This window comes from Pogona vitticeps, chromosome 2, assembly GCF_051106095.1.
Source record: "Pogona vitticeps strain Pit_001003342236 chromosome 2, PviZW2.1, whole genome shotgun sequence".
NCBI lineage: Eukaryota > Metazoa > Chordata > Lepidosauria > Squamata > Agamidae > Pogona > Pogona vitticeps.
In genome coordinates, this window is record NC_135784.1 from 168,190,326 (window position 1) to 168,211,551 (window position 21,226).

Consider the following 21,226-nt stretch of genomic DNA (forward strand, 5'->3'; position numbering starts at 1 on the left):
AAATGTATTAATACTAAGAATATTAGGTAAAGCATTACGAAAACAGATTTTGAAGCAACAAAACGCAAGCTATCTTGTTTTAAAACCTCTCCTAGACAGTCTGTCACATAGAGAAAGCCTACCTGAAGAGAAAGGTGTTCGTTTGCTTGTGGAAGGGGCTAGCCTTATTTATTTTAACAAATTCTGTATTGATTTCAACTTATCCTTAATTCTAAAGTAAAAAAAGACTAAGAGGCACAGGATACACTGTGATTGCCATATACAGCGCTCACATGTTTTCTTTATTCTCAAACCTGCTTCTTGAGCATGACCCCTATACCACTGGCATTTGCATTCTGCTTTAGACTTTTTCGGGAGCTTTGAAAGTTTGCTTCTTTGGATTATAGCTCCGTGAATTCTTCAGCCAACATGGCTACCTGCTTGAAGGATTTGTGGAAATATAGTCCAAAAAAAGTACCTTTTCCTGTATGTTGGGTTTTATGAGACTACAGGGCAAGTTACAAATTGCAAGTTACAAATCGCATAGGTGTTGATTCCGGGTTCATCCTGGTTGGCAGAACTTGTAAAATTAATTGCTTGAAGGATCAAGTGGTTCTCTAACAATGGCGTGATCCTAGTCATGGCACTGAAGCCCTTCAAAGATTTATGGGTTATCCCAGCTGTCCTGCCTTTGTGCACAAGCTGAAATAGCTTGAGAAATTACTCTGTTAATTAAAAAAAAACAAAACACAAAACTATACATCAAACAATACTTAATATCAGGAACGTAAATGACAAATGCCATCATTACTCAAACGTACAGTGTAAACCACCACCTATACATTTTGTTGTTGTTAAGTTGTGTCCGACTCTTCGTGACCCCATGAACCAGAGCAAATCAGGCCCTCCTGTCTTCCACTGCCTCCCAGAGTTGGATCAAATTCATGTTGGTCGCTTCAGTGACACTGTCCATCCATCTCGTCCTCTGTTGTCCCCTTCTCCTCTTGCCTTCACACTTTCCAGGAAGTCTTCTCATAACCCAAAAATCAAACAACAACCCCCCCCAAGGCCATGCTGCAAAATCCACCCAGAACAGTTTTTTAAAAGTAGAATATTTAAAAAATAGGGGCTCATAACATTTAAAAAAAGTTACGAGGCTCCATCCATAGTTCTTCAGGCACTCTGTCCACCAAATCTAGTTCCTTAAATCTGTTCACTTTCACTGTGTATTCATAAGGGATTTGGTTTAAATTATACCTGACTAGCCCAGTGGTTTTTCCTGCTTTCTTCAGTTTAAGCTTGAGTTTTGCTATAAGAAGCTGATGATCAGAGCCACAGTCAGCTCCAGGTCTTGTTTTTGCTGACTGTATAGAGCTTCTCCATCTTTGGCTGCAGAGAACATACTCAATCTGGTTTCGGTATTGCCCATCTGGTGACGTCCATGTGTAGAGTCGCCTCTTGTGTTGTTGGAAAAGAGTGCTTGTGATGACCAGCTTGTTCTCTTGACAAAACTCTATTAGTCTTTGCCCTGCTCCGTTTTGAACTCCAAGGCCAAACTTCCCTGTTGTTCCTTTTATCTCTTGACTCCCTACTTTGGCATTCCAGTCCCCTAGAATGAGAAGAACATCTTTCTTTGGTGCCAGTTCTAGAAGGTGTTGTAAGTCTTCATAGAATTGGTCAATTTCATCCTCTTCAGCATCGGTGGTTGGTGCATAAACTTGGATTATTGTGATATTGAAAGGTCTGCCTTGGATTCGTATTGAAATCATTCTGTCATTTTTTAGCTTGTATCCCATTACAGCTTTTCCCACTCTTTTGTTGACTATGAAGGCTCTCCATTTCTTCTATTGGATTCTTGCCCACAAAAGTAGATATAATTGTCTAAATTGAATTTACCGATTGCCATCCATTTTAGTTCACTGACGCCCAGGATGTCAATGTTTATTCTTGCCATCTTCTGTTTGACCACCTCCAGCTTCCCAAGGTTCATAGATCTTACATTCCAGGTTCCTATGCAGTATTTTTCTTTACAGCATTGGACTTTCCTTTCACTTCCAGGCGCATCCGTAGTTGAACGTCCTTTTGGCTTTGGCCCATATCCACTTCATTAGCTCTGGAGCTACTTGTCCTCTGCTCTTCCTCAGTAGCATGTTGGAGGCCTTCTGATCCGAGAGGCTCATCTTCCAGTGTTATATTTTTCAGACTTTTGTTTCTGTTCATGGAGTTTTCTTGGCAAAGATACTGGAGTGGCTTGCCAATTTCTGCTCCATGTGGATCGGTTTTAGTCAGAACTCTCCACTATGACCTGTCCGTTTTGCCTTTCCCTGCACGGCATAGCCCATAGCTTCTCTGAATTACTTAAGCCCCTTCACCACAACAAGGCAGCAATCCATGAAGGGGTCTATACATTTAATCTTAATTTATATTGCGTGCCCTGTCTCTTCCCAAAAATATAATGATTCTTTTGTTGGGATTGTGTTTGGTGAGTACGTGTTCTTAAAAAAGCATTCCAAATCTCATTTTTTCAATAATCCTTTTCTAACTTTCAATTCACAATTTAATTTATCATTAATAGTTAGATTCCACCATTCTTATTATAGCATTCTTCCAAACTCAACTGATTGTTATTTTTACAGTTCCTTGTAAATATCAGTCTTGCTGCTGTTAACATATAATAGTAGTCAGTCCCATTTTTCCTCTGTCTAGTTGACTGTTTCCAAATACATTTAATGCAGCTATCATTAGATATCTTTATGTATCTGTCCCTATCATTTCTTTAATCTCATTGAAAACAATTGTCCGTTCCTTCTGTCTATCTTCACATGCCTACCCCATATGATAATATGTTCCCCTTTCTTTCTTGTGTCTCCAACTGTATAGATGGTGCCTCTTAGCAGGCCATGCTTCCTGGAGTATTCCACGAGTTGTAGTCCAATTTTTTTCCAGGCTTTGGTTCCCGGCCAAGCTGCTTTTTCAAAATCCTTTGCAAAAGAAAAGCCTCAGTATGTCTAGAAGAATGCAGGTGATCTGTGCAAGATTCTGTGAGCTAAACCTGGCTGTTTTCTTCTGTAGTTCTGCTCTGGACTCGGTGCGTGAAGCCCTGCGGCTGTTGGATGCTGTCCCAAAGACTCCCCAGAATGAAGCAGAGCTCCAAGACGACAAGGCCCAAGCTTTACTCTGGCTTTATATCTGCACAATTGAGGCCAAAATGTGTGAGGTACGTGGTAGGAAGCAGAGCACCACAGAACTTTGCTGGTTTCTGTATGCGATGGCCTTGAGAGACACCGAGTTCTGTCACTTTAAAACTTTGCACGATTCTGTTTCCTGCAGCCGACTTGACTGTTTCCTGCTGGTGATTTGTATCTTGAGAGCTTTCCTCATTTACTAGATAATTTACTGAGCTACCTCTCTGGCTTTTGACAAGTCACAAGGCATTGTGTACGTGTTCTCCTGTATCTCTTTATGCAGCCCATAAATATTAGAAAAGTTCTCCATCCTTTAAAATCTGAGATGATTTTTAAATAAAGCTAAGTGCTATATGCATGTTTTGCATTGTTATTGCTCTTGCTGTATTGCAGTATATAGTCTTATGTGAAGTGTGTGTGAACAAGAACGTAAAATGTTCACAACATTCTGATAGAAGCTATAGAATTAGGCCAGGAATGATGATGAAATGTTTTGTCTGTGTTGTAAGATGTTTGTATTAAAAGGACACAAAATGTGATTACCGTATTTGCCGGCCTACAAGGCGACCGGCTGTATAAGACGACCCCCCCCAACAGGAAGAGCCTGGGCGGGGGGAGGCAGCAGCAGCAGGAGGAGGGGAAACGGGGGAGTGGTGGGCGAGTGAGCGCGCTGACTCAGCAGCAGGAGGGCGAAGAAGAGGGCAAGAGGCTGAGGGGGGGCGGCAGGAGGAGGAGGAGGAGTAAGAAGAGGGAAACAGGGTGGCGGGCGGGCGAGCGAGCACGCCGCGGGCTCTGGCCAAGGGCGAGGAAGAGGGCAAGAGGCTGGGGGGGCATCAGGAGGAGGAGGAGGAGGAAGAAGAGGGGCAACGGGGGGGGTGGGCGGGCGAGCGAGCACGCCGCTGGCTCCGCGAGCATGGTGGCGGGCTCTGGCCAAGGAAGAGGGCAAAAGGCTGAGGGAGGGGTGGCAGGAGGAGGAGGAAAAGGGAAACGGGCAGCGGGCGAGCGAGCCCAAATGAAGTGCACCTGGTGTACAAGACAACAACCCCCACTTGGAGACATGTTTTTGGGCCCAAAAAGTCATCTTGTACGCCGGCAAATACGGTAAACAGAAAAGCAGACATTTTCTGGTCAGTTTCATAATTTAATGATGGAGGCTACTCCCCCCCCCCCAAGCTGGGTAGTCAGTTTACTGACCTTGGATGGCTGAGTGAACCTCAAGTCAGCTACCTGGGATTGAACCCAGGTCATGAGAAGAGTCTTGGTGCAGTCAGTACTGGAGTTTTAACCATTACTGCTAACCTGAAAGATATTAGTGCATCAAGGCATAGCATTTCATGTTCAATACTGAGATGTACAGCAAAGCAAAGCTGCTATTAGCTTATGCAGCCAAAGAGCATCTCGTGTTTACAAGGCTTTCTTTGCTTGAAAGAAAACAAATCATTTTACCTTCTGCAATTTGGGATCTATCCTGTTCATTTAGGGCTGGTGCTGGCACCTGGCATGCTGAGCCATTTTGGCTAGGGTCGCCAGAACAAACACTCTGCTCCCAGGCTTGCCTTTGCTTGGAAGATTACACCAGACGTCGTGGTAGCTAAAGCATTAAAAGCCACGGCTGCCACTGCTCAGGCCCAAGAGAGACAATTGCATTGGGCTGGATTCAGTGAAGCTTTTTGTGATTTGAGGATCTAGTGCTTCACAAGGGATAAAGAGCTTGTACCAGCCTATCCTAAACAACCAGACTGCCCTCTTGCTTACCTAATGAGTGCCTTATATTGGTTTTACAGAAGCTTTGCTTCTTCTTCTTCTTTTTTTAAAAAAAACAACAGAGCATCAAGCAAGAACAGAGGACCAGAAATGCTCAGGGACAAAAAGATGCAAGAGATCTTGAAAGCTTTGAGACCAATGATCTTGGATATGAAAACAAGACCCACGATGACAAGTTCCTGTACCTTGACATTGCCTTTAACCTCTCTGCAGATTCTGGTAAGGGACTCTGTTGCTGGATGAAAAGCAACTGCATTGCTAGTCTAATAATCCAATTATACTTAGCATAATTTGTGTTTTGTCGAAAAATGCAAATTAAGAAAGGGAACTAATAGATACCAGGACTGATGGTGACCTTTTAAGTTTCCCCACCCCTCAGTTCAGGTGTCATTCTCCATGCGTACGGACATATATGCTTGGAGAGGCCAAAATAGAGAATCGTAGAGAATTGTGCTTGGAAACTTTCAGCTGGGAATCGTCAGACAGAAAACTTATACAGCTCAAACTTGCCCTTGGCACTGCCTACAGAGGCCTGCAGATGTTTAATTTGGCTTCTTTCCTGCCCCAAGTGCTCTAGGATAGCTCCCAGTTTCAAAATGTGATGAAGATTTAAGATGTCGTGCAACAATACAGTCACTCACAATAAAAATGGTAGCTGAAAATAAGTGTCTAGAAAGACATAAAATGGCTTAGTGTGGGAAAGAAGGTAGATTGTCTGATGCTGAGACTCCCTCGAAGGAGGCACCAGGTGAGCCTTCCTACATAGAGCATTCTGCAGGTGGCGTACCATAATGGAGAAAGTCTCTTCCATTACCTCCTGCTATCTTTGGAAGGCAGGAGAATACTGGATAGCTCAGTGGATTAAGGCATCTGGCTGCTGAGCCAGAAGCTGGGAGTTCGATTCCCCACTGTGCCTCTTTGACAGGGGCTGGACTTGACGACCCGCAAGGTTCCTTCCAGCTCTGCCGTTCTAAGATTCTAATGCCACTGACTAAGTCAACGTTCTGGCAGGTTGAATATCAACTTGCCTACATGTTGAAATTCAACATGTAGGCAAGCTGAAGAGTTACCTAAGAAAGGAGGAGCCTTCAGTCTTCCTGTTGGTTTCCCAAAACATTTATCACCAGTTTTACTCACCATAGCCAATAGCAAGGAGTGGCAGGGGTTGTAGTCTAAAAATATCCATAGAGGCAAAAGTTCCTCATGCGTGTGATTTGGATCCAAGACTAGATTAAGCTTTGAATGAGACTTCAAAACGCCCAGAAGCCAAATTGTTAAGAGCAGCTGTACCTTTGGGGCACTTAAAGCTGATTTATTATTAGGCCTGCCTATTTAATGAATATATTTTACAGACAAGTAGTCTCTAAAAGGCACTCCAGGGCTAACTCTCATGTAGCACAAGTGTGCACAAATGTGTTCAATACCGTATTTTTTGCTCCATAAGACGCACTCCGCCCCCCCAAAATGTGTGTGGGGGGAAGTCTGTGCGTCTTATGGAGCGAAGGCAGCAATTTTGTCCCCGCTGGCCCCGTGTGGGGGAGCGTCACAAGGGTGAGCCTTCCAGGACCCTTGCGACACTCCCCCCACCCCCACACGGGGCCAGCGCTGGCGAAATCGCCAGCTTCTGGGAGTCTTGAGGCTTGGGGAGCTTCAGAAGACTCTCAGAAGCTGGCGATTTCGCCCCTCTGACCCCTGGGGGGGCAGGGTGAGTCTCTAAAGGGTCCTGGAATACACCCTAGGACCCTTTGGAGGTTCACCCTACCCCCCCCGCTGGGCCAGAGGGGGGGAAATCGCCAGCTTCTGGGACTCTTCTGAAGCTTCCCAAGCCTCAAGAGTCACTGAAGGTGGCGATTTCACCCCCTCTGACCCCCGGGGGGCAGGGTGAGTCTCTAAATGGTCCTAGGGTGTGTTCCAGGACCCTTTAGAGACTCACCCTGCCCCCCCAGGGGCCAGAGGGGGCAACACCACCTTCTGGGACTCTTTTGAGGCTTGGGAAGCTTCAGAAAAGTCCAGAAGGTGGCAATTTCGCCCCCTCTGACCCCGGGGGGCAGGGTGAGCCTCCAAAGGGTCCTAGGGTGTGTTCAATAAAATGGACCTCTCCATAAGGCTCACCAATTTTTAGGAGAAGAAAACAGATTATTTTTTCCTGTTTTCTTCACCTAAAAATTTGGTGCGTCTTATGGAGAGGTGCGTCTTATGGAGCGAAAAATACGGTAGTTCTCTAGGGATGAAGGGCTGATCCTGCTTGTTCTTACTGCTGGTGACTTTATATAACCATGTGGAACAGTACTGTTGTTCTGCTTGGAAATAGTCACTGGTTTTGCCCACATGTGTAAATGTATACAGTACACAGGCTTTTCTCCTGCAATCATGAATTGGCTTCTGGGGAGCAAATGTGAAATAAGGCATCTAGGTTGTATTTAAAATATTAAATAGGCACAAAGCCTAGCTTGGTTTGGAGAAGGGTCTGGGATCAGGTTGCCCTTTAAAGCCTAAGGCATTACAGTATTCTTGCAAACAGCAAATAAGGTAGTAAATATGTTCTGGATTGTAGCATTTGGATGGCTGAAGGAAAAAAAAAACCCTGCTTTTCATAAAAGCATCTGCAATCAAAAGTGGTATGGCTGGGGTACAGGTTTAATAAGAACCAGCTGTAGCCGAGCAGGGGTTACGTTGGTGCTTGTAGTCTTTGCTTATGCTGGTTGGTTTCTAAGAAATTGGAAATAACTGCAGCCCTCTTTGGCCCTTCACAGGAAGGACCTGTGAAAACAGGGCTGCTTTTTTTAAAAAACCCAAACTACCTAGTAGCTCCTAGTGACAGGCTTGACCTTAGAAGGTGTGTGTGTGAGAGAGACGAAAGCTGTATTTATTCCAACCTGCAGAAAGAACTGAATTTTGGCTGAGTTTGTGCGTAAGAGGAGGTGATCATGCCTGCTGTCTGTCTTGTCTAACACCGTGCCTCTCTTGCAGCGCAGTCCAAGTGTTTGGATGATGCCCTTAGCTTGTGGAAGGATCTCCTGTCCAAGGGTAGGATCCCAGCTGTGCGTAGCATTGAACAGACAACAGCATCTCTGCACATCATGGCTGCTTTGTACAGGATGATGGGAAAGGTAACATGCACTGGGCACTCTGCCTGGATATTCAAATCTGGATAACTTGTTTTGAATCCTCCACCTTCTCTTCTCCATTTTACGCCTCTCTTTTCCTTAAGGGATTGGTTGTTGTCACCATGAAAAGCTGAGTTTTAGCACTTGCCTAGATAGGGCTTTGCTGTAGGGGGTGCTTGTTGTGAAAATCCTAGTTTGGAGTAGGCAGCTTTAGTTGGCTTAGGAACAAAGCCAGAGGGGTTACAGCAGCCTCATAAATCATTGAAAACTGGGAAGAGGGGTGTCATAATCCAAAGTGTCTGGAGCCTACAAACCCCAGTGCAAGAAACACTGCTTTTTGTGGCCTCCAGGAGCAGGAAAACATCTTAACTTCAAAAAAAAGTTACTTACCTGTAACTCTGGTTCTTTGAGTGGTCCTCTGTGAATGCACACTAATGGGTTAAGCTGCACATGCGCAGAGGCCTCAGAATATTCTGGAGTCAAAAAGATTGCTAGGACTGCCCCCCGAGCCCACGTGGTCTGCCCGTCGCAACTGTTACTTCAATGCCATTTTTTCTGCTGATGTACAGGTCTCTGTTTCCTGGAGCTCCTTTATATTCACCTGGAAATCGCAAACGAAAATTTTTTTATCGTTCAGATCACCTTCTAATCATTTGTGTATACAGTAGGCCCTCGACTTACGAACGTAATCTGTTCTGGGAGGATGTTCGTACCTCAGAAAGTTTGTAAGTCGACCTACCATTTCCCATTGAAATGCATGGGAACGGAATTAATCCGTTCCAGCATTTCAAAAAAATAAAAATAAAAAGAGCAAGTCCCACGTTGGGACTGCAAAACACACACACACACAAACCACAGAAACACAGTGCTCCCAATCCAAACCCACCCTCCAAAACCCACACAGAAAAGTTTTTTTAAAAAAGGACTTACCAGTCCGAAGCGGCCCGGCACTCCGCTGGCTCTGCTGCCTTTGGAGCTTTCAAAGGGCTTCCTCCGATGTTGGGGAAGCCTTTGAAACCTCTGAAGGCACCGATCACGGTGGCAAGAACCCCCGGGGAGGGACGTACGTACGTGTGTGTGTGTGTGTGTGTGTGTGTGTGTGTGTGTGTGTGTGTGTGTGTGTATATATATATATATATATATATATTTGAGAGCCGAAGAAGTCATGTGCCATCTGTATTTTGAAAAACGTCCTTTAAAACCTGCGATCAAGTCTTATTTTGAATAATTCTTTCCACTTGTAAACCACCCAGGGTAGTGTTTGCACTAAAGGGGCAGTAGCTAAAATGAAATCAACCAATCACTCATGTCAAGCCTGTTTGTTGCCTAACAGTTCTCACCCAGTTCCCACAATACCCCACTACGTAGCTTCATTTCCTATACTGGCTTGCTTTGCACTGTTTCTACATTGGCTTACAAATTTCTTTTTGTCACAAAGAACGTAAAGCGGCCGATGACCTTCTGGTGATGAGTGAATCAGGTATAGCAGTGTAACTGGCTGCATTTAATGACCTAGTTATAAAAATGTGATTAGGTCATTAAATGCATAGGTTTTTGTTCCATGTTAACTGTAAAGGGAAGGGGGCAAGAAAGAGTCTACATCCATTTTTAAAGAGCTTGACTGCTCCTGGAGGTCGTGGAATGTTAGCATTGCTTTTGGAGAGGGAATGAGCAAGGAGTAGGCATGGGCAGAAACCGCCAGTTCAGCCTTCGGCCCAACAGGTCTTCATTGGTTCCCGACGTGTTTCTGAGCCCTGCCTCCTCTGGTGGGCGCCCACTTAGAGGCAGCGCTTGGAAGAGGCGGGGCAGAGAAGCTGGGATGCTGCCCCTGAGTGGGTGCCCTCTGGAGGAGGCGGGGCTCAGAACCATATTGTAACTGTGGAACACCCATTGGGCTGATGGCCGAACCATCAGTTTGTGCCCATCTCTAGTAGCCCTTGGTGATGTTTCTATACTTAGGGAGTATATTCCGGGGGTGATCCAAGTACAGCTTTTTCATTCCTTGCAAGCCCCTGATTTTTGAAAGAATGTTGTTTCTATTAAAGCTCCCTTACTTTCTCTGGGTGTGTGTGTGTTGGTAAACAGTATTCTCACAGGGTTAACTGCCTCACTCTCAGCTGCCTTAAGTCCAGGAGGAGATTTTTTTGCAAAACCAGGAGCAACTGTTTTAGGTGCAAGGAGTGTATTTTTTTTTCTCCCAAACAAAACACTTCTTGGACCTAAGACAGTTCAAGCAGAGAGTTTTCCCTTCCTTCCCTAAAGGCTACAGAGATGTTGAGTAAAAATGTCTTCTAAAAATACAGGAGCATTGGGTATATAGCAGCAGGTGTGCCCCCTCAAGGTCCAGGACAGGTATGGGCACTGTTTCTGGAAGTTGCCAACCCCCGATATATATTCTGTACCTAGTAAGGTCCTCCTAATGGGTAATAGCACCTTTATTGCAAAACCTGAGTTTTATCTCAGTGGGTCTGGATTGTCAGAACACCCTTCAGGTTGCCCCTGTCTTCTTGCTTCCATGATGTACTTGGATAACTTCTATCCTTTGTGTCCTGCAGCCACTGCAAGCCATGGAGAGCTATTTCCTCATCACAAATCTTTCTGGAGCCCTCAAAGACTCAGTTGGGAAGACCAATGCCTTGTGCCAAATTGTCAAGTTACTTCTCCAGCTGGAATGTCCTAGTTATGCAGAGGTGCGTCCGTAATAGTAAAAGTATCTCAACAGGCCACTTTTTATATACCCCACTGTGACTTTCTTTATATATCGTAGTTATAGTTAGGCCGTGAGTTCCTCTCGTCCAGCACAGCTGAACTGACAGCAGGTGTCAGAGGAGCACACACCCCTCCCATTTTTTCTGGCTCTAAAACCTGAAAACCTTTAACAGGTGTTGTATGAGATGAAATCTAAGGCATTATTCGGGCAAATGTGGGCTCTGTCACTGAACGGTGGCCTTTTTCATGTCTAGAGTGGTGGTTGCCAACCTTGGGTAACCCAAATGTTCTCAGATTGCTACTCCCACAAGTCTTCAGCAACCACTGTGCTGACTGGGAGTGACAGTCCAAAGACACCTGTCCAAGGCCCTTCATAGAGGAGGGAAGCTTTGGAGGGATTTTCTCAGCATGGAGGCCTTGCACGCACACTCTTCCATTTCATCTGACAGATCTGAATGTACTAACAGCCATGCAGGTAAGTGAAACAAACCAGAAACCATCCCCCTAATCGTGAACCTGGTTTGTTCTTCCTTAAGTAAGCTGGGATTTGTAAGCCACTGATATATATAAAGGACTCATTGTCATAAAAACAATAGAATGACCATGGAAATGAATGGCAAGTAGGTAGCAGAAGGAATAGTGGTGCCTCGCACAGCGAGGTTAATCCGTTCCGGATTAACCCTCGTTGTGTGAAAACATTGCTGTACGGATCAAAAAATCCATTGGAACACATTAAACTTAGTTTAATGCGTTCCAATAGCAGCTTTACTCACCGTACAGCGATGTTTCTCCGATGGCTGGCAGCCATTTTCGTGCCCTCCCCTCGCTTAATGAGGGTGCAAAAACGCTGCGCGCGGCCATTTTGGGGCTTCCGGTGGCCATTTTGAAGCCGTCGAACAGCTGATTGGCAGGTCGCAAAGCGAAGGGCGGTAAGCGAACCGCTTGCCGACCTTCACTCTGCGATTTTGAGCCATAGGGGCCGTCGGTGTGCGATCGCATTTGCGATTGCTAGAACGGCCCCGTTGTGCAGATTCGTCGTTCTACGGTGCACTCGTTGTGCGAGGCACCACTGTATAAGATTACTTAAATTAGGGACAAACTATTGAAAGGCTAGATAAAACAGCCAGGGCTTCATCTGGGGACCCAGGTGGCAGGAGACGGCCCTCAAGATAATACAACCTGAAGTTGTTTTAGCATCTCCTGGGACAAAACTAGCACTTGGACTCGGACATGGAAAGAGCGGAGAAAGTAAGGCAAATACCACAGCACCCCCATATGGTCCGTGAAGAATCTGAAGATAATAGGGTGAGCAAATCCATGCTCAGAGCTCTGTAACTTGATTTTTGACACCTTCGCCATCCTGCTCTACCATCTCTCACTTGCTGAGGTCAGTCGATGGGAAACAGAATGGAGGCCGGCTGAGCAGGCTGGTTCATCTCCGATAGGTCACCGATTGATTCAGGTAATTTCTTTGTCCTTTTCCCCTCCCTGCCTTTCTCTTTCAGGCCACCTTAAAGGAGGCTGAATCCTGCCTGCAAGACGTGGACAGAAATCACGACTCCTGCCTGGTGACGAATCTAACGCTGGCGGTGCTCCGTAGCAAGCTGTGTTTAGCAAACAACAAGGTATTGTGTGTAGCGTGCCTTCTTTTGCTTACGGCTGACCACTAGGGCTAGGCAGTCCAAAGGCTGCATAGGGTAGCCTCGCTCAACCCGATGCCTTCCAGGCGTTTTGAACTAGAGCGTGCATGATTGCTGCACCCCTCTCATAGTCTCTCACCGTTGGCTGTGACAGAGAGGGCTGATGGGGAGCTGCATCCTCACAGCACCTGGAGGGCTGCGGATTCCCCCTTTGTGTCATGAGGCAGCTTTCAATAAATGTTCAAAGCAAGACTGTGGATAAATATTTTTAAGAAGAACAGGTAAAACCATATGCGTGGGCCAATGTGCTTGCCTGTCTCTTTATTTGCTTTGTAGGCTTACCTGCTTAGGTGCTTTTCCCTAGGAGAAAGGTTAGGATGCAAAAGCAGAGTTGGGGATAAATTAGATCTTTGGCAAGTTACTTTTTTTGTGCTGCAACTCTCAGAATCCCTCACCTGCACGGTGAGTGGGTAAGCGGGCTTGAAAATCCTTGGGAGTTATAGGACTCTGGATAATTTTTTCCAAATTTCTCAGGCCTCCTTTAAGGTGGCCTGAAAGAGAAAGGCAGGGAGGGGAAGAGAAAAGGACAAAAAGCTTGTTTGAGGAACACCCGCAACCACTCTGACAGCAACAGTTTCTGCTTTGTCCTTTCTCCGTTTATTAATAAATCTCTCTGAGCTTGGGAATAATCATCCATTTTATCCACCAAGAGTTACCATGTTAGCTCGCTTTGCAATGTGGAGAATAGACTTCTGGAAAGTCAGGGAAATGGAAATTGGTCTGAAGCCAGGGAAAGTCAGGGAATTGGTGATTAGAATACAGTGGTGCCTCGCTTAACGATTTTAATTGGTTCCAAAAAAATCGTCGCTATGGGAAAACATCGCTAAGCGAAACGCGGTTTCCCATTGAAATGAATTGAAAACCGGATAATCCGTTCCAATAGGAATGAATTGCCGTCCTTAAGCAAAAATTGCCATTGGAAACATCGCTAAGCGAAACGCGGTTCCCCAATTGAAATGCACTGAAACCTATTCAATGCATCTCAATGGGGGAAACAAAATTAAAACAAATTTTAAAAGAGTCAGAACAAAGTCAAATTAGTTTAACAAAGGGTTTATTAAGTGCACTTATAATTTCAAGCATTCTAAACATTTTAAAACATTTTTAAACATTTTAAAAACAGCCAACATGAGGCTGTCAAAACCATCGTTAAGCAAAACAGGGGGACCCAAACTGTCATCGCTATGCGAAGCATGGTCCCAAACATCGCTATGCGAAAATCGCCCATAGGGAACATTGTTAAACGGAGCGCAAGATCACTCCGAAAAAGTCATTGCTAAGCGAATTCGTCGTTAAATGAAGCGCTCGTTAAGCGAGGCACCAAGCATGGATTTTTGACCTGCTGCTGCAAGAGCATGACCTGTTCTTGTGATAACTGGAATAGAGAAGTAGCAGAATACAAATAAAACTTGATGATGCCCTTTTCCAGCTCCTCCTTTTTCTCAGCTCCACCCCCAGCAACCAGCCCCATGTGTTTGCTGAGCTCTGTCCCTGCATGATTTCCAAGGTCTGCCTGTAGCATTTGCAAAGCAAGACTAGTGTAAACGTTTAGCAAGCTAACAAACTTTAAAATCTAATTGTTTTTGGGTCATGCTTGTGTATGGAATGGACGTCTTGTCTCTTGCTAAACCCAGCACAGAGTTGCAAATGAGCTTTGCCGCTGTTGGATTTCACAGTCAACTAGCCCTTTCTACTCTGCACCATGCAAAGTAAATTTTTCTAACTTTATTATTACAGCAATTTCAAAACTAGGTTTCATAATGTGGCTTCAGAGGAACCATTTTAGATAGAATGTTTATATAATTTTTAGTGTACCTTTAAAACAATAACAAAAATGTTATGTCATTTGTTAGCATTCAGAGTTTACTTGAATTGAAGTTTGTGTCTTGGTGTAATTTTTGGTGCAGTTGCAAAACAGATGTTGTTGCAGTTAATGCTGAAAGAAGCTGATATGAAATATTTTACTTTGACAAATATTTTTGCAGTTGAGATTGGAGTAGTTGTAGAGTGGAACATTTCATTAAGACCTGCATTAATGCAACACAATGTATTCATTTTTAAACCTGTGGTTATATTTGAATGGTGGTCAGGGAAATTAACAAATGGTGGTCAGGGAAAGTCAAGGAAACGAAAAATAAAATTTCAGTGTCAACCCTGCAGAGGTTTTGGCCACTAATTCTTCCCCTGCTTCCCCCACTTTCTTCCTCCCATGGGCAGATGGAAGAAGGTCTCCTCCTCCTTGTAGAAACGCTACAAAACCCAGCTTTGCAGAAGTCCTCCAAGGTCTGGTATCTGCTGCGAGCCAGCTCTCTTCAATTAACAGCTACATATCTTGGCCTACCTCCTTCTGTGCTCCCATTGGTACTCAGGCAAAAACTCTATGCTCAAGGTGAGTGCAGAAGGCTTCTGTCCATCTCCTTAACAGTCAATGCACGTGGGTAGTTTTAGAACATCTAGTTTTATAGACGTATGAGAGATGAAGGGAAGATTCAAAACTGTTTTTTGAATTCTTTCATGCATTTTGCTAGGGCAGTCCAGTTCAGATACACCGTGGGATATAATGTCTTTAAGATATCTCATTTCTGTTAATATTCGAGCAGCTTACCTGACAAGTTGGTTTTCATCCAAAAAAAAATTGCAACTATAGGAAAACACTGGTTGTTATCTAGGGTGCACTCAAATGGCTAGGCCTTGAACAGCTTGGCCAGTCCTTTTTTGGAGGTATTCATCTGCCCTTTACCACTTCCTCTAAATATCTGCAACTCACAGAGTTCCATTTGGATGGTATTTTGGGGGGAAAGAGAACCCCAGAGCTTTGAAGATTGAAAAATACTTTGCTAACGTAGAGTATGTTTGCTCTCCTTCCATGCAGGATGGAAAACTCCGGAAATGGCTCTGAGTGATGCTCACAGACTCTACCGCAGCATCCTTTTGAACTTCTCACTGATCAGTAGTAGTGACATGTCCACAAAAGATGTTCCAGAACATCAGTTTGTAGATCATGGTAAAAATGACTTTCCTCTGAAGCACGCAGATTTCTGAAGTCTGCCAAAATTCTTATGCTGTCTAATATCCTGCATTCTTGAAACCTTCCCTGAAGGGAACTGGTACACACTTGTAATTTTACCTCCTTTTATTCAAGAACCTGGAAGTAATGAAGTAAAAATAAAATTGTTACTCATTGCCTTAAAAAAAATCCAAGTAACGAAGTTGTTACTTTCCAACATTTTGACAAAACCCCAAAGTGAGTTTATGTTTTCATAGGAAGCAGCGTTTGCTCATTATTGCAACCTTCTTCAACTTGGCATCTTTTAGCTTTCATAAATGAGAAATCATCACGTGCAGGTGCTGATTGTTCTTAATGTAGGAGGAACTTATCTTTTTGATCTTAGGCTGGCTGGCTATGGGTGAATGCTTAGGCAACTCTATACATCTGTAACTGTTTATGATTCCCTCAATTTATATATAAATGTTCTTTCTCAGGTGACAACATTGTGCAGAAGTGGCAAGTGCTGGCTGACATGTTTGTATGTTCTGAGAGCTTTGTCACCCTCCTTGGCAAGATGGAGATTGTAAGCGAAGCAAAAGCCTTCTGCTTGGAAGCACTTAAAATCTCCATGAAGCTGCAGTCAATTCGATGGTAAGCCTCTTTCTTCCTCCAGTTCCCTCACCATCTCTTTGTCAGAATCTTGTATGAAACCGTCTTGTCCAGTCAGAACTGTTGTGGGGATATTACATATTTGGAATCTAAGTTAACTGTTGTTGGCTCTGCCTCTTCTCAGAAATGTGGGCCCAGAGATTCTGGTTCCAGGCCAATGAAGGCTGCCATCTTGTTGCTGAGGATAGCATGTGGCTTATTTGCTCTTTCCCTCTCAGGTGTGCTCGCTTTCTAGTTTTGAAGAGCGGACTGGAACTGCAGCGCAGTGACCTCGAGCTTTGTCGTTCAGACCTTGAGCAGGTCCTGTTTCTTCTTGAATCAAGCACAGGTGAATCCATGTGATGAATCAATCTGTAATTTATAGTGGCTTGGGCCATAGGTTCGCATAGCAAAAAGTCTGGAGCGGCTGAAGCTCTGCTCTTCACCCGAACTTCTAAGACACCAGTTCTTCCAGATGTTCTGGAATGGCAGAGGCAATGGAGGGTTTGAGGGAAAGGGTTGGTGGAATGGTTACCTTGTGGGAAAGAGGAGCTGGGCAAAACAATTTCAACCCCAAAGACAATAACTGTATCCTTAAAAATACACCATTATGAAGAACCTCCTCAATGTGAGGGCCACATTCCCTCATTGAGTGGGGCCAGACTAAGAAGCGGGCAGAGAGCTGCACATATTTGTGCACTGCAAGAGTATTTGAGGGCAGGGAGTATCGTCCCATTAGATTCAGCGGGATGCTTTCTGCACAGATTTAATTGCCCAGGTGGAGGTGGGAAAAGGTGACTTTTCTCTGGATGACAGGCAAATTGGGGGCATTTGCTCTTTCTTCCCCCAACTGGTATTATGGAAATCACAACAGACTGCCTGGGAGGTAACAACTCCCATGTGGCTTGCTTGGGAACGAGGAGAGAAGTCAGCGTGTTTGGGCAGGAGAAGCTGTAGGCTAAATGGGGAAGCCCTACAGCAGAGGTCCCCAACCCCTGGTCTGTGGCTCGGTGCCGGTCCGTGGCCTGAGCCGGACTGGGCCGTGGAGACAGACCTCCTGTCCCATTCCTCACACGCACTCACCCCACACAGCCCATTTGTGCCTCCACGCGTGCTCCAGCACACCCATGCAAGTGCCGCACCACCGTTTGTGCATGCCCATGAGCGCCCCCGCACAAGCGAGCACTGCTGCTTGCACATGTGCACGAGTGCGCACATGCCCCTGCACATGCACTGTGATGACCTTTGTGCACGAGCGCAGGGGGTGCCCTGCCTTCCCAAGCGGGGCCGCAAGGTTAAAAAGGTTGGGGACCACTGCCCTACAGTCTGGATCCAACCTCTAGGGCACCTGTTGCCTGCGCCAGAATGCCCAGGATATCAGATTCATTTTGAGAGGCTAAATGAGGTACATGTCCAGGGTCTAAAAATATTAAAAGAAAATTTCTAAAAATATATATATTTCTAAAGGTAAAGTTACCAGAACTGGCCACCAGAAGGAGTCGGAGACCATGCTATGCATAGTGTTTGCTATTAAAATAACATTCGCTGTAGTCTGCATTTTTCAGCATCCATGGGAGAGGCTTGGAGCTGATCCCCCGTGGATACAGGGGTCCTACTGTAGTCTTCACAGGACAAGGGAAGCCAGCAAACCAGACACTTGAGACTACAGGCCAGTTTTTCACAACCAGTTGTCATCTAGATACGTTTAACTGCAGTTCTCAACAATCTCTGCCAGGATGACCCAAAATCAGGGATGATGGGAATAGTAGTTAGAAACTTCTAGATGGTTTCAGTACTGTATGGGGAATGTTGGAGGATGCTCTTTCTGTACTCTGAGACTAGCTCAGAGATTTATCCTGAAAAGGATGCATGTCGGACTTTAGACTTCATGTTGGGGGCCATCTATCTGAGCCACGTGGTGGTTTGGATCGGTCGTTCTCTGTAAAAATTATTTATTTATTTATTTGATTTTTACCCCGCCCCTCTAGACCATGTCTACTCGGGGCGGCTTACAAAATAAAACAGAACAGTATAAAAATATATAAAATCATAAAATTACAATTACAATTTCAATTTAAAACAAAGGAGAAAGGAGAAAAAAGGAGAAAGACTTAATTGACTAGAGGGAAGGCCTGCTTGAATAACTAAGTTTTTAACTGGCTTTTAAAAACACCCAGCGAGGGTGCCAGCCCCTTTAGTTTTTGTGTGGAGATTGGCTGTAGTATTTGGGGAGAACTTGCAATGTTTTGTTCTGCTGGTAGGGAGGGAACGATAAATTAAGCCATCTCTTCTGTCTCCAGTGTTTGAAACAAAGGAAGAAAAAAGCAAGGCGAAGATCAAGCCAAAGAAAGGCCGATCCACGGGCAGGAAGAATCCCGAAAGCCACTCTGTGGAGCCTTCAGAGGAAGAGGCGCCTTTCTTGAGAGAAGTCCCGCTTGAGTTCATTGACACAGTCTCCGTGCAGAAGGAGAACCCTTTGACCACCTCGCCAGTGCTGAAGCCAAAGTTGAAGAAAACCCTCAGTATCCTGAGCCACCCGGAAACATGTCCTTGTTCTCTCTGCTCTGACGTGGTTCTCTCCGCCGTCTGCCTGTGCTGGCTGGTGACCTCTGCGGAAAGGGAACTGGCCTTTGGGAACAAGGCCGAAGGGTTGGGCCTCCTTGAGACCGGCCTGCAACGGTGTACGAGAGTGGCTCTGCGCGTCTCCAACATGGTGGCAGGCATTTCTCAAGGCAAAAGCAAGAGAAGTGGGGCCCGGCATCAGCCCGCCGTTGGGTTTCTTGACCCTCTGGTAGCCCGTATTTATGTGACTTTGGCAAAACAAAGCCTGAGCGTCAATAGGTTGGAAAAGAAGCTCTGGAAGCTCCTGGAGAGCGGCTTAAGCTTCACGTCCTCCAAGGGGTCTCGGCTGCCCGGACTGGAATATCAACGAGCCCAGATGCTGCTTGCCAAAGCTGTAGCCGCCATCTCTGTCTTAGCTTCCCGTCACGATGGCCACGCAGAAAGAATATTTTCCCCTGCCTGGTCCTGGAAGTCTCCTTTGTTTCTCCAGGGAGAGGAAGAAACTAAGTCAGCAGCCACCACAACTGAGGCAACTTTAGATGGATTTCTTCCTCAGGCTCCAAAACGCAGAACGCGGAGGCTGCCGGGAGAGGCCCCTAAAGCAAAGCCGAAGAGAACGCAAGGAACCAAACCCCTGCCGGTCCTCCGACCCCACGACGCGTTTGCCCTGGCTGACTCCGACTCGGAGGCTCCTCCGATCATCCTTCGCCCCCCTGTGGAACACTGTACCCCAGCCCAGAAATCCTTACCATCCTACAAGATGAGCGGCTCTTCAGCGGCCAAGCAGAGCCGTGCCCGCCGGGCTCCGTTTGTAGTTTTTGAGGACGCTTCTCCCAAGCCGAACAAGGAGCTTCCGAAGGCCCCCAAAGTGACGAGGAGAATGAAGTCTCGCATCAAGGTAGTTCGGGGGGGGGCAGTAACATGGGGGAGGGACCCTTGCCGAGAGGTCTTGCTCCATCTGTCAAACGACTTGATTCGGTTTCCGTTGAAATCTAGATCTTGCCAATGTGTAGAAACGATAGTTCAAAGGAAATCGAATCCTGTTCCTTGGTTGTACGTGTGATAAGGGACCCTTTGGCCCACCAGATGTTTTTGGGCTACAATCCCAACAACCCTTAAGGCACTAGTCATGTTGACGGGAACTGATGGGAGTTGTAGTTTAAGAATATATAAAGGGCCATAGCCCTGCCTCTGGTCTCAAAGCGTGTATGTCTCAGTATGTTTTCAGTCCGGACTAAAAGGAGAATATAACTGAGGACTGAGAATCATCCACGCTGAGGCCTGCATGCCGCCTCAAGGCCCTTTTTAAAATGGTAGTAGATCCATTTATTACAGTTAAAGACTGGGGGGGGGAGGGGGCCCCTTAAAAGGTGAACAGTCCCTCTTAGAATCTTCATACCACTGGTGGGGGGGGGGGAGCTCAACACACTTGAAATGAAATCGACCCCACCCACTCCCCCACCCTTTAAAAGCTTTGAACAGTATTTGGCTGTTTCTGGCTTGTTTGTTTGTTTGTTTGCCTTGGGGCGAGTCTTTGTAGGGCTTGCGGTGGGCCACTGACCCCTGGAGCCCCAGGGCTTTCCCCGCTTCTGATAGACCTTAACTCTTAGTCAAGTTACTTCCGATTAAGCCTCTCTGACACTCCAGGTGTTGCTGGACCCCCACAACTCTCCTTGCATGGTCCTTCACAGAGGAGTTGCTGGCCCCCAGTCCCTTGCTTAGTTTAGTTGCATGTTTCCTTTGAGGGCTTCTCCACAGAATGTTTCCGCTGCAAAAAAATGTCCAGTTTGGGGCTCAGTATCCCATTCCAGAGATCAATTGACAAAGGGCAGGTTAAAATACATGAAGAAATTAGGAGAGACTTTGATTTGCTGGTTCAGCTAATCTAGGATGAGCGTAGCTGATCACAGCCAAAGGATGACCTAATCCAGTTTCCTGGCTCCCATAGAGGCCAACCTGAGCCCAGAAGCAGGACACAAAGTCCTCTCTTACTGCTATTTCCAAGTTAATGCTGTTCAGAGTCATACTGCTTTTGAACATGGAGGTAGGATACACCTATCACATCCCATGAGGTATTGGTTCCCCTCTATTCAGCACTGGTTGGGCCTAATCTAGAGTACTGTGTCCACTTCTGGACACCACACTTTAAGAAGGATGCCAATAAACTGGGGCAAGTCCAGAGGAGGGCAACAAGGATGATCAGGGGATTGGAAACCAAACCTATGAGGAAAGACTGAAATTACTGGGCATGTTTAGGCTTAAGAAAAGAAGACAGGGGAGATACGATGGCACTCTTGAAATACTTGAAAAGCTGTCATACCGAGGAGGGGCAGGATCTGTTCTCTATCATCCCAGAATGCAGGACACATACTAAGAGGCTAAAGTTACAGGAAACCAGATTTTAGTTGTTTAGCAGGAGAAACTTCCTGACTGTTAGAGCAGGTCAACAATGGAACCACTTACCTCGAGAGGCAGTAAGCGTTCCAAGGCTGTCAGATCTGCTTTGATTTGGATTCTAGCATTGAGCAGGGGGTTGGAATTGATGGCCTTACCGGCCCCTTCCAACTCTATGATTCTATGATT

General features: G+C 45.7%; 1 protein-coding gene and 1 long non-coding RNA gene across 2 annotated transcripts in view; one reads left to right on the forward strand and one right to left on the reverse strand.

Annotated features, from left to right (window-relative positions):
• Positions 1-21,226, forward strand: part of ESPL1 (extra spindle pole bodies like 1, separase) — a 49,328-nt gene that overhangs the window by 12,743 nt on the left and 15,359 nt on the right. The window contains exons 9-18 of the mRNA XM_020778144.3: positions 3,052-3,196; positions 4,991-5,147; positions 7,899-8,038; positions 10,591-10,725; positions 12,250-12,369; positions 14,662-14,833; positions 15,317-15,448; positions 15,928-16,084; positions 16,321-16,430; positions 18,382-19,541. Of these exons, the coding sequence (XP_020633803.3) occupies positions 3,052-3,196; positions 4,991-5,147; positions 7,899-8,038; positions 10,591-10,725; positions 12,250-12,369; positions 14,662-14,833; positions 15,317-15,448; positions 15,928-16,084; positions 16,321-16,430; positions 18,382-19,541 (2,428 nt within the window). The remainder of the gene's footprint in view (positions 1-3,051; positions 3,197-4,990; positions 5,148-7,898; positions 8,039-10,590; positions 10,726-12,249; positions 12,370-14,661; positions 14,834-15,316; positions 15,449-15,927; positions 16,085-16,320; positions 16,431-18,381; positions 19,542-21,226) is intronic.
• On the reverse strand, positions 465-8,975 carry LOC144586441 (uncharacterized). Its single transcript, XR_013541270.1, has 3 exons — positions 8,426-8,975; positions 4,359-4,463; positions 465-704 (listed from the first exon to the last, which is right to left on the reverse strand). It is a non-coding gene; the product is annotated as an uncharacterized LOC144586441 (long non-coding RNA).